Below are 11,751 nucleotides of genomic sequence, written 5' to 3'. Positions count from 1 at the left end.
ATTGTTGGTATAAATTTGCCTCCAGCTGCGAGAAAGGTAACTAAAATAATGTGTGATGAGTTGAGCAGTAAAAGCTGAGTTACATTACATTACATGCGTGGTTGGCTTATGATAGGAGACAGAGAGTGAATGCAGCGTGCAACTTTGCCAGAAAATGCTTACTCAAACCACGTGACTTTGCCCTTTGCTTTTCGTTAATAAATAATTAATATGTCTACTTAGGAGAGGATAACATTTAAATTAATATATATATATATATATATATTAAATACATATACTATTATTAATTTTTTAATATGTTTTTTCTATGTATGATTATAAAACATATAATTAGAAAAAAATGTATTTGGAAACTCAACAGATAAAAATAAGTTACATAAATGTAAAGTTGCATCATTAAATGTAAGCATCATATTAAATGCAAGCATCTACCCATAACTTAGTATGCTTTTGTCTTGTTGTAGTTGTTTTCTTGGCCATATTACAGTTGTTTGTTGACTGAGTTGTTCGTAATAAATATAAAAGTACATATGCGGTTTTCTCTCTATAAACCCTGTATGTTTGCCTTGCCAAAAATTTAAGGAACTTATTTACATGAAAAAACAACTTTTAATGTGCCTTTGTATGTCTCCATATTTTTGTATATGTAAAAGGGTACGGTCATAATTTTCTTCAAGTTACTTTCAGGCATATGCGGAGCATTTGGATGGTAACACTTGCCAAAGATATTTCAGACATTATTAGCTATTGTTTCTTTAAAAAAGAGAAGGTGATTTTTTTTCAGCAAAGGCAAAATAAAACAAATAAAAAATGCATCAACATGTAAACAAGGGATGATTAATCAATTATATGATTAGAAATACAAGAATATGAAAACTTTAATCCCACAAATGTAGGATTGAGATAAGGGATGTCAACTGGACGGGTAATCGCTCCTTCGTACCCTACCCACTGAATAAATATTTAATCATAAATTCAAATAAAATAAAATATATCACTGTCATAAATTTTAAATAAAGTTTAAATAAACTCAAATTTTCAAATAATTATAAAAGTAAATATAAAACAACGTTCAACACAATGAAAATTCTTTAATTAGTGTTTTGTTCAACAAGTCCACTTTCTCATATTGATTCATGAAAAATAAACAAAATAAACAAATAATAAACATTAACTGCTACGTGTCAAGTATTCTTATTTTGATTTCATCATTTGACAACAAGCATACCATAAACGTCACTCTCTATACAGGTTTTGATGTATATGTCCAATTTCAAAGAAGGGAAAGAGAAGAATGTCAAGGGGTGTACCTCGATGAAGACAATGTATCAATACTTGAAGTTGAAAGAATGAAGACAGAAGACAACAAGATGTGCAACTTAGAAAAAATTAGGTCAAAATATTTTTTACTAATATATATATATATATATATATATATATATATATATATATATATATATATATATATATATATATATATAGGGTATTTTGTGAATTAAAGTTTAGCAGATACAGGTGTCCACATGTATGGATACTATGATACCCGTCCCGTTAACATGCGAGTATCAAAAATACCCACACCTGCGGATAGCGGGTATCTATTTTTAATATTTGTTTTCCACCCGTTGCAGGTTTTATCTGCGGATACGAATTTTTTTTACATCCCTAATTGAGATTGACAAATAGTAAAATTACTAGTAAAAATAAGTGTGATACAATCCGTTTAACTAATATGGCTCCACCTAAGATTGATTTTAATGAGTTTAATTGCGTTTTGAAATTATGCCTAAACCCTAAACTAAACTTGCTAAATTGATATATAGATAAAAGCATATTATATATAGACAAAGTAAGATGTTTAACAAGTGAATTTGACACATTATTTTAATAAGTTTGTAATAGGAAAAAAATTGACATTATTGGAAGGAAAATATTTTAAGGTAAATAAAAAAACATTAAACTTATTTAAACCAATAGGTGATTTATTCCTGATACATATCCAAAGTTTCACTACAAAAAAAACTCTCATTAACAATTAATTTTAGTAATAAAAAATTATTAGTCACTATAATACTCAATTTAGATATCAATTAACAAAAAAAAAATTATTAGTTTCTAAAATTCAGCTACCAAGATTTTTGGTACCAAAGAAAATTAGTCATTAAATATTAGTTGTCAAAATTTTAGTACCAGAGAATTAATTTATAAATTAGTCTCCATTTAATTAGTGACCAATTTAATAACAAATTATAATTTTTTATTCATAATAATAACTATTCTAATAACTAATAATTTTTTATTTTATAAATTGATATTTAAATTAGTTAAGTATACGACTAACATTTTTTAATCACTAAAATTCTTATTATTTAAAATTTTTTCTGTACTATCTAAACACGTGTAAAGTTAAAATTATACGAGACAACAAATAATTCCTGCTCAGAATAAAGTTTATTGTTGATAAGATAATAATAAATACTTATGTATAAACTTAATTGACAAAAATAACAAATAATTTTATCTATATACATAATTAATTATTTATTATATGGGAAAGTTGTATATTAGTTAGTAAAACAAAATCTAAAATGTATAAATTATGACAAATTTTCTAATATATATGTATTCAGTGATAAAAAAATTGTTATATTTACTAGTTGCATTGATCATATTGGAATGAATGATATTAAGTCATATTAAAAAAAAGTAAAATATATTAAAATATATGGTCTATAAAACTATTAATAAATTACTACATAAAATAAAATATGTGGTTATTCAAATACTATTTATTTTCCTAAATATCAGCTACTAGACTAAAGTATAGATGTATTGTCTCTTGGAAACAATCTACAACAATTGGAATTTTCTTTTATTTCCTTTCTAATGAGTCGCTCATAGTTATATATATATATATATATATATATATATATATATATATATATATATATATATATATATATATATATATATATATATATTCAAATTGGTTTGTAGTAATAATCAGCACAGATAACAGATAATCAAACATAAAACATTTCCAGGAGCAAGAAACAAGAATTTCTGCCAGATCTTGTATACATATAATTTATAACATTAATATTAATTAATTGGGAATTGTATTTAGTATAAATTCAAATGTAAAATTTGCAACATTCAAGTAGAAACACTGACCACGTTGCTTGCTTCTTAATCATGTCTCCAATCTTAATTTAATCACATGTTCCCAATACGATCCAGAAATTATTTACAATTTAACATTGGACAATAATATATATATATATATATATATATATATATATATATATATATATATATATATATATATATGATACACATTGAAATTAAATGGATTGGCTTCTTATGTTTCACTCACTACGTGCAAGATAATAAACAATTCAATACATCAAGAACTGTAGTATCTTCTTTTGCAGTTTTGTTAACTGTACCAACTTTTTCTAATTATTGGTTGAAAAATATAAGCTATAAAAAATAACCAGGTTTAATTGGTCAACATTTAACGGTCATCTCATCTATATTATTTTTTGGAGGGTGTTATTTAATATTTGTATTCTATATAAAAAATCATCTACAAACTATTTTTAATCAAATTTATTATAGATGGTATATTTGAATTAACTAACATGAAAACACAATGAGTGAGTAGAAAAACAATAGAAAAGGAGAAACATAAGACTTAGGTATGCCAATGAAATGTGAAGAAATAAGTCTTGTCAAAAGTCAATTTTAATTCTCATCCATTCTTTATAGTCTTTCTTCTACTAATGATTAGATTTTTGCACAATAATAATGTTATCTTTAAAAGACTTATAATCATCACCAGACAAATTCTTCCATCCAACAACTTAGTAATTATCCTATAAGACACATTGTTTATGAGACAAATTAGTCCACTATATCAGGTAAAAAGTTTTTCATGGATACAACATTATCCACCTCATAGAAATTAAAGTGGGGTGTCATCAACACCTTTCACTTTGATATGATAACTTCACACAATCTCTTACGTACCAACAATTCCCTAAGCTTACTATTCAATGCAAATTAATAATAATATATAGTTAAAAAATGCACTTTACACCTGTATATATTATCGAATGAACTGATTAATTACTTATAACCAGAGAGAGGTAAGAAAAAACATATACAGTGTAAGGTTGTGGCAGAGAAAGCTGGAGCTTGGTTTATCTCAATTTATGATTAAATAAGAAGGTACTAAATGATACCAAAAACTTTTAGTAAAATAAGTTAGAAATAAAAAAAAAAAAGTGTTTTGTTCGTTCAACCTACGTCTTTCTCTAATCGGGATTGATAACTAAGAATTTGTTCTGTAGTGAAAAAGTGTATAATAAATAAATGTGTGTTATTAAGTAGCACGTTGGGTTGCTTACCTCAAAAGGTATTTTAGTTAATGGTTTTGGATGGGGTAGGAAGCAGATCCAGCATATAAGTAAGGAAATAGAATTGCATGTATGGTTTCATTAATGATTCTGCTTATGATTAATTAATATAATGACATTTAATCTAATAAAGTATTTAGTTGATGATGGTCCCTCTACACTTTTGGCATGGTACTTAAGGACGATGCCTTTCAAAGTTTGGTTGTTATCACATGCCCCGACAACCATCACTCAACTCTTCCATTCACTTCCTTCTTCTTTTTTCATTTCTTTCTAAATTATTGTTTTTTAGCAAAGATAAAGTGAAAGTAGGGAATTTTCACCTTTCAGCATGGAAAGTGATGAAAATAAATGAATTCTTATGAAACTTGTTTAAGCACTAATAATCGTTTTACCAAAGCTTTTAAACATTAAGTTGAATGAATTAAGAAAGAGGAAAGAGAAGAGAGTTAATAATATTTAAAATTTATGAAGTTAATGTGGGGAATGTGAGATAGAAGAGAAAGAAAAAGAGAGAGAAAGAGAATAAGAGGGAGGAGAAGGTGGGTGGCACGTTAATTCATTATGAAAGGGGTTTGTCACCCTCACTTTCACGATTCACACACAATGCCAAAGGCAAAAAGTGTATTCATATCCTCTCTCACCCTTTTCCTTTCCACCATCTCTCTCTTTCACCCACACATACACAATATCTCCCATGCATCAAATTCCATGCCCACTCCCAAAGCATGCTCTCAAAGTAAATTAAATATTCCCATAAAAAAAAAAGTATACCGTTTTATTCCAGCATAAAAATCAACCCAAGATTTTTTCAGAGTTTAATCACAAGTTTTTAGTTCATTTTCTGATTCATAGTAGAGTTGAGTATTTAGAAGAAGATGCCGTAATAATATTTGGTTGGAACCGAGTTATCTCCTAACAAAGATATCTACTATTCTTTTTATATATAAAAAGGAAACACTTTTTTAACTAGGGTATCTCTTCGTTAAGAACTAGACATTAATGTTTGAAGAAATCAATAATTATTCAAGAGTCTAACTTTCTTACCAGATATTCTTGGAGTTAAAAAATTGAAGAGGGAAATGACACCTACCTGGTCAAGGGTGTGAAAAAATTTCTCGAAAATGAAAATTTTGTCAAGAAAAGTATAATCTTTATGTATTATCAACTATTTTTTTGCACAACCAATTCATTTAAAATATGATAGATTTTTCAAAATAATTATTATAAATAAAAAAACTTTAAATTGTGATTCAACTATATTTATCATCAGGAAAGAATGATCTTTACTGTTGAAAAGAGTTGCAATTAATAAGTAGCATGTTATTAATTGGTTTGGCGTTTTTATTTATTTATTTATTTGATCTAAATTTATTGGTTAATTTGAGTGAAGAAGAGGTTGGTTGGTGTAGCTACTGAAAGGAAACCAAGTGGAAGGCTTTACTTGGAGGAAGCAAGAAACTGGACAACCTCGTCGTTTTGCTTCTTCTTATGTTGCTCTGGCCCTTTCTTATCATCTTTCACTCTGTTCAAGATTTGTCATAACAACAACAACAATATTATTATTATTATTCTGCACACAAAAGCATAAGAAAAAAAAAAAAATCTTTTTGCAGAAAACTCGCATTCCCCATTTCCCGCTCCTCAATTGTATGAAACCACCTTCTTCTCCGTCTCACAATGCTTCCAGCTTTTGCATTTGAGTAACCCAGTTTTTTGAAGCAGATTTCATTTTTCTCTTTCTCGTTTCGCGAGAAAGTTGAACGAGAAATGAATAGCAGAACACGCACCACTCTTCACTCGGTGAAACCTCCTTTAAATGATTCTAAAGTAACTTCTTCTTCCTCTTCTTCTACTACATTCTTATTTTTTTTTTTTGAAATAAAAGAAAGAAAAAACTTCATTTTGAAGCATAGACTAGGCTTCTTTAACCGTTTGTGAATGATTCTTATTAACTGATGAAAAAAGGTGTGCGCTTTTGATCCAAATCTAAACTGGGTTCTTCAGCTTCTTTTACGAAACGAATACTTAATTATTTTATTTATTTGTGGTGTTTACTTTATTTAACTTTTTTGAGTGGGGGGAAATTGAGTTTTATGATGATGATTTGCTTATTGGTGGATGTGGAAAGCAGGGGAAGATGGAAACTGGAGGGAAGAGAACAATGGGTGGGCACAAGAATGGGCGCCGATCCAATCGAGAAAGGAAAATGGCTTTGATTCAAGATGTACTTTGAATCTTCTTCAAACCTTGTTTTTACATTGTGTTCCCTTTTTTCTTTCATCGAATTTTTTGGTTCGTTCTGCAAAATCACTAGCCCTTCATGTTTTCAAGGTTGGTGCAAATGCAGGTAGATAAGTTGAAGAGGAAGCTCAGACATGAAGAGAATGTTCATAGAGCTTTAGAAAGAGCATTCACAAGGCCTTTGGGATCTCTGCCTCGTCTTCCTCCTTATCTTCCTCCTTATGTTAGTCTCTCTCTCTCTCTCTCTCTCTGTTGTTTAATCACACACATTAAGTGTGTTTTATTGTTAATACACATTCCAAATCAATAGGAACTGTAATGAACATAAGTCTGAATTGTTTGAAACGGAAATCAAAACACCCCATCACTTTAAAACGATGAGTTTGTTCATTGCTTCAATCCCGATCAAGGGACTGGTTCCTTTTTCCAGCGGACATTCAAATATGAATATCTCATGTTGAGGGATTGGTTCCTTTCGCTAGACTCAATTCCCCTGGTTTGAATTATAGTACTTAATCACTATTTCTTTTTTATCATTAAAAGTTAATATAGTTTTGTAAGTATTGCTGGCATTATTTTTTAATTAGTATAAGTTTTATCTCAATGATATGTGGAATAAAGTTTTGCATTGAATTGAAGTGAAACTTTAGAATAGCGAAGCAAAAAGTAGTTAAGGAATTGAGTTGAAATTTTGTTACTATTTTTACTGTTGTTTTGCTGATTTATGAATACAAGGAGAGTAATGAGAAATGTGTGTACTTGTTCTAGACATTGGAGCTGTTGGCTGAAGTAGCAGTGTTGGAGGAGGAGGTGGTTAGACTTGAAGAGCAGGTTGTGAACTTTCGTCAAGGTTTATATCAGGAAGCTGTGTACATTTCCTCCAAGAGGAATGCAGAGAATTTGAATGACCCTATTGACCAAAACACAATCAGGAGTTCCAAGCATCAGAGATCAAAATCTATGTCTCAAAGTGAGTTCAATTCAACTATGATGGGTAGGCCTCATCCTTCTCTTGCCAGAAGTGCCTCCAGCAGAAAACTACTGTTCTCTTCTGACACTATCAATGAACACGCTGGGAAGCTAGTCCATGGAAAGCAATTGCACAGAAAACAAGATTCATTCTCATCTATCCCGGAAGAGGGAAGGGGAAAAGAGAATCGATCATTTGGTAACTTTGTGAAGGATAAACAATCACCGGAAAAGAAAACACCAACCAAAGTTACTTCTCCAATAAAGAAATCTCCGCTCAAGCAAGAATCAGCTGAGAAGTGCATGGATCACTTGAGGTTACAGGTACCTTGATGATAACCTCACAAATATCATTCAAAGTTATTTCAATCTGTCACTTGAGGTTTGGAACTCCTTGTTTGTTATAGCTAACATAATAAGTGGATGTTTCTTCAAATTAAGCTGAATCCAACATGTACTTAGTGTTTATTGTTCTGTACATTCAACATCATTGTTTTTTGTTTTGCTTGCACAGTTGGACTGGAGATTAGCAGACCATGAAAGGGCTCAGAGTTCTTCAAGTTCATCAGATGATAAGGTGTCAGAAGTTGATATCACACCGAATAGAGTTTCAGAGGATATTGTAAAGTGCTTGAGTAGCATTTTTGTTAGAATTGGTACATCCAAGGACAAAATTGGGGAAGCAAAAACGCCTTCGCGCTCTGCATCAGCTTTCAACCAATTCGGCAAGGAAAAGGATCAATTTTGTGATCCTTATAGTATCTGTTCAGAATCCAAAACAAGAGAAGTCGGTCCATATAAAAGATTATGTGAAGTCAAAGCCTCCACTGTTGATATGAACCGGGCATCAAATGCTGTGTTTCTGATCCACAGATTAAAGTAAGTAGTTATCGACTGCTATTAACTGTTTTTGATTGAGGAAACTATGGGTGTCTATCTAATCTTGCCCAAAAATTCAGGTTCTTACTTGGGAAACTAGCTTCTCTCAACTTAAAGGGTCTTACTCATCAAGAAAAACTTGCATTCTGGATAAACGTCTACAATTCCTGCATGATGAATGTAAGACACCTTTGTGCTACTTTATTGCATATCATTAAAATGCACGGCGGAAGAATTGGGTCTTTTAGTTCTAGATTTGAGTTGAACTTGACGTCATCTGAGCTTGCTAAACATACTGAGAACAAACATCTTAAATGATTTTGGTTTCAATGTTGTAGGCATATTTAGAGCATGGCATTCCTGAGAGTCCAGAAATGGTTGTAGCATTAATGCAGAAGGTACATACATTTATTTGGGCTATATTCTCAACATTCATTAATATTATGTTTGTTATTGTTACTGATGATGATGTTATTAAACATGAATATTCAAAGCAGTAGAAGCATATCTGGTTCTTCTGTCTAACTTGTAGTGATTGTTTAGTTTACCTGTATGCTTCTAGAAAACACTATCTGAGTATTAATGTCCTTTCTATATATCTGTCTAATAAAATGTCCAAGTTAATTAACTAAGAAAGGGCAATGAATGTTTCAGGCAACTATTGTAGTGGGGGGCCAGTTACTCAATGCAATTACCCTGGAGCATTTCATCTTGAGACTGCCTTATCACCTCAAGTTTGTAAGTGCAAAAATCTTGTCCTTTCTTTTGAATTTAGAGTTCATAGAAAATAAAGTTGACTTTATTTCATTTTTTTTGTTCTTGTGCTTTTATACTTACTGCATTGAATGCCCTAAAAAACTTAATTTCCTCTTGGGTTCCTGTGACAGACGTGTCCAAAAGCTGCAAAAAATGATGAGGTTAAAGCACAAAGCATATTTGGCCTGGAATGGTCTGAGCCCTTAGTAACATTTGCACTTTCCTGTGGAAGTTGGTCTTCACCTGCAGTATGTGTTTTCTATCTTAGTTTACAAGATAAAATTTTTATGTGGCAATGTTTTTGAGCTTTAGGGACAGTCTAGATGAGTTTTTCCATAAACATTTCTGAAGGGGATAAACAAGAAAAATAAAATTCACATGTTAAAATTAGCTTACACAAAGTTAAAAATAAAAACTCAGAAAAATTATATGAGAGAGCTTCCATAGATTAACATACACAAGTTATTTTAGCATAGGAAGTAAATAACTTCAATTTTCCTTTTATTTTTCTCTTTTTGAAGTATTTATGGAAAAGTTTGTCAGATCCCAAATGCTTGTGGAGAAGTTCTTATGTTACCAATATCATGTCTTCTGCACCTAAAATTTCTTAAATCAAATTAGAATTGAAAATTTTCTGGCACAGCTTGCCATTGTCAGACATATTGATTCTATAGTAAGAAACCTGAAGCTAATTAATTTCACATTGCAGACAGTAATTATAAGGTTAGAAATAGAAGCTTTATACATCATGACGTGATTTTGGTTCCACATGACATAAAATCAATCACACCATAAGAGCGTATTTGGAAGCTTGTTGGGAAAAAAAACACCTTTTGGATACGGAAGTTATAATTAGTTTACGAACATCACATCCAAAACATGAAACCAAGCCCCTTATAAGATATAGAATGTTCTTCCAATTCCACTGTTCCATTTTACACAAGGATGTTGATTACTGTGTTATTATTTTATTTTATTATATTTTATTTTAGGTGAGAGTTTATACAGCATCACAAGTTGATGATGAGTTAGAAGCAGCAAAGAGAGACTATTTACAAGCTTCAGTTGGTATCACAAAATCAAACAAGTTAATAATCCCCAAGTTGTTGGACTGGTATTTACTGGACTTTGCAAAGGACTTAGAATCTTTGTTGGATTGGGTCTGCCTCCAACTACCTGACGAAATGAGAAACCAAGCAGTTGAATGCCTTGAAAAGAGGGGAAGAGATTCTCTATCACAGATGGTACAAATGATGCCCTATGATTTTAGTTTCAGGTTACTTTTACACCAGTAAGTTCTGAGAACTGGTTTCTTAAAGTTTGATGTGGTGGGTTTTTTGTACATTGGTGGTTCACACAGAAAGTACATAAGCCAAAACGCGTAATGTTTTCTCAGTTGGGAATGGGTTTTGGCATTTGGGTCATTGCTGGTTAGTTATGCTTTTCGGAGATATACATAGAAATGGAGAGTTTTTAAATCTTAGACATTCATTTTGGCTGCAACTTTTTGGGTTTATAATAATATCATATGTTGGTTTAACCCATGGCACCAAATAGAACAACGTTTAACAACGTCAGCATCCCGTGGATTTTTGTTGGCGTAAGAATATACACAAAATTGAGCAGCGACTGGAAAAATTCATGTATGCTCAGTTTTATGTTATTATTTAACTGGTGATTTTTATTATAATTATCTTAAAAATCATATTAACTATTATATCTAATCGGTCATCTGTGTGTATGTAGTGATTCATTATGAGCTAGCTTCTATACATATAATCAATTATAAGTGTAATTTATCATTTAAATTATACATCTTTAATTCTAAAAAAATACACACGCAATTTAGAAAATTTTAAGTCAAATATAAAAATCAACCGATATTAGCTTTTAGGTCGCGATAAATTTTCAAGTATAAAACAATATAGTGGATCGACGAAAATATTGTACACTGCAATGCTTTCATTAGTAAATAGAAAATGACAGAAGGAAAGAAAGTAACTAGAACAAAAGGAAAGGAAGAATTATTATTTTTTTCTTCTTGTTAATTTAGAATAGAGTAAAATAATGTTTTATTAAGGAGAAATAACAAACTGTATGATTATATATCCGTTATCGATTAATATTCATATTGCTTTCCCTGGAAATTCAACGATTAATCAAAGTAACATGAAAATTCAGGTTTATTTTACCAAAGACCGTTTAAGATATCTAAACAATATCTAGATTTAATTTTATTCCTAAACAATGTCTAGATCTAAACTCCATGTTAACTAGACTTTGTTATTAAATATCAAATTCTCTAGACATTATTATTTAATGAAAAATATCAGATATAATATAGTACAACTCTGATGTCCAATCGAATAAACTCAATTTTTAATGAAGTTTAACTAATGAAAGAATATATTGACGCCAGTCTGTTAACAGTACTCCACTTAATAATAATAGTTTAAAAATTAATTAAAAATATTAAGCTGTT

General features: G+C 30.3%; 1 protein-coding gene across 3 annotated transcripts; it reads left to right on the top strand.

Moving 5' to 3' along the window:
- The first annotated feature begins 5,806 nt into the window (after positions 1-5,806).
- Positions 5,807-10,809, top strand: LOC114176165 (uncharacterized). 3 transcript variants are annotated; one of them, XM_028061110.2, is made up of 10 exons: positions 5,807-6,251; positions 6,556-6,648; positions 6,772-6,888; positions 7,434-7,958; positions 8,149-8,513; positions 8,594-8,693; positions 8,852-8,911; positions 9,168-9,251; positions 9,401-9,517; positions 10,262-10,809. In XM_028061110.2, exons 1-10 carry the CDS (start codon positions 6,192-6,194, stop codon positions 10,562-10,564), a joined length of 1,824 nt encoding a protein of 607 aa, XP_027916911.1. In that variant the 5' UTR covers positions 5,807-6,191; the 3' UTR covers positions 10,565-10,809. The 3 variants fall into 3 exon arrangements, with proteins under 3 accessions (XP_027916911.1, XP_027916909.1, XP_027916912.1); XM_028061108.2 differs by having other exon boundaries at positions 6,553-6,648; XM_028061111.2 differs by having other exon boundaries at positions 6,230-6,251; positions 6,756-6,888.
- The last annotated feature ends 942 nt before the right edge of the window (positions 10,810-11,751 follow it).

The sequence above is a fragment of the Vigna unguiculata genome, chromosome 3 (assembly GCF_037176805.1).
Source record: "Vigna unguiculata cultivar grain cowpea cultivar isolate G323 ecotype 2 chromosome 3, ASM3717680v1, whole genome shotgun sequence".
NCBI lineage: Eukaryota > Viridiplantae > Streptophyta > Magnoliopsida > Fabales > Fabaceae > Vigna > Vigna unguiculata.
Note: the sequence above shows the minus strand (reverse complement) of the source record. Positions and strands in the feature narration are given on the sequence as shown.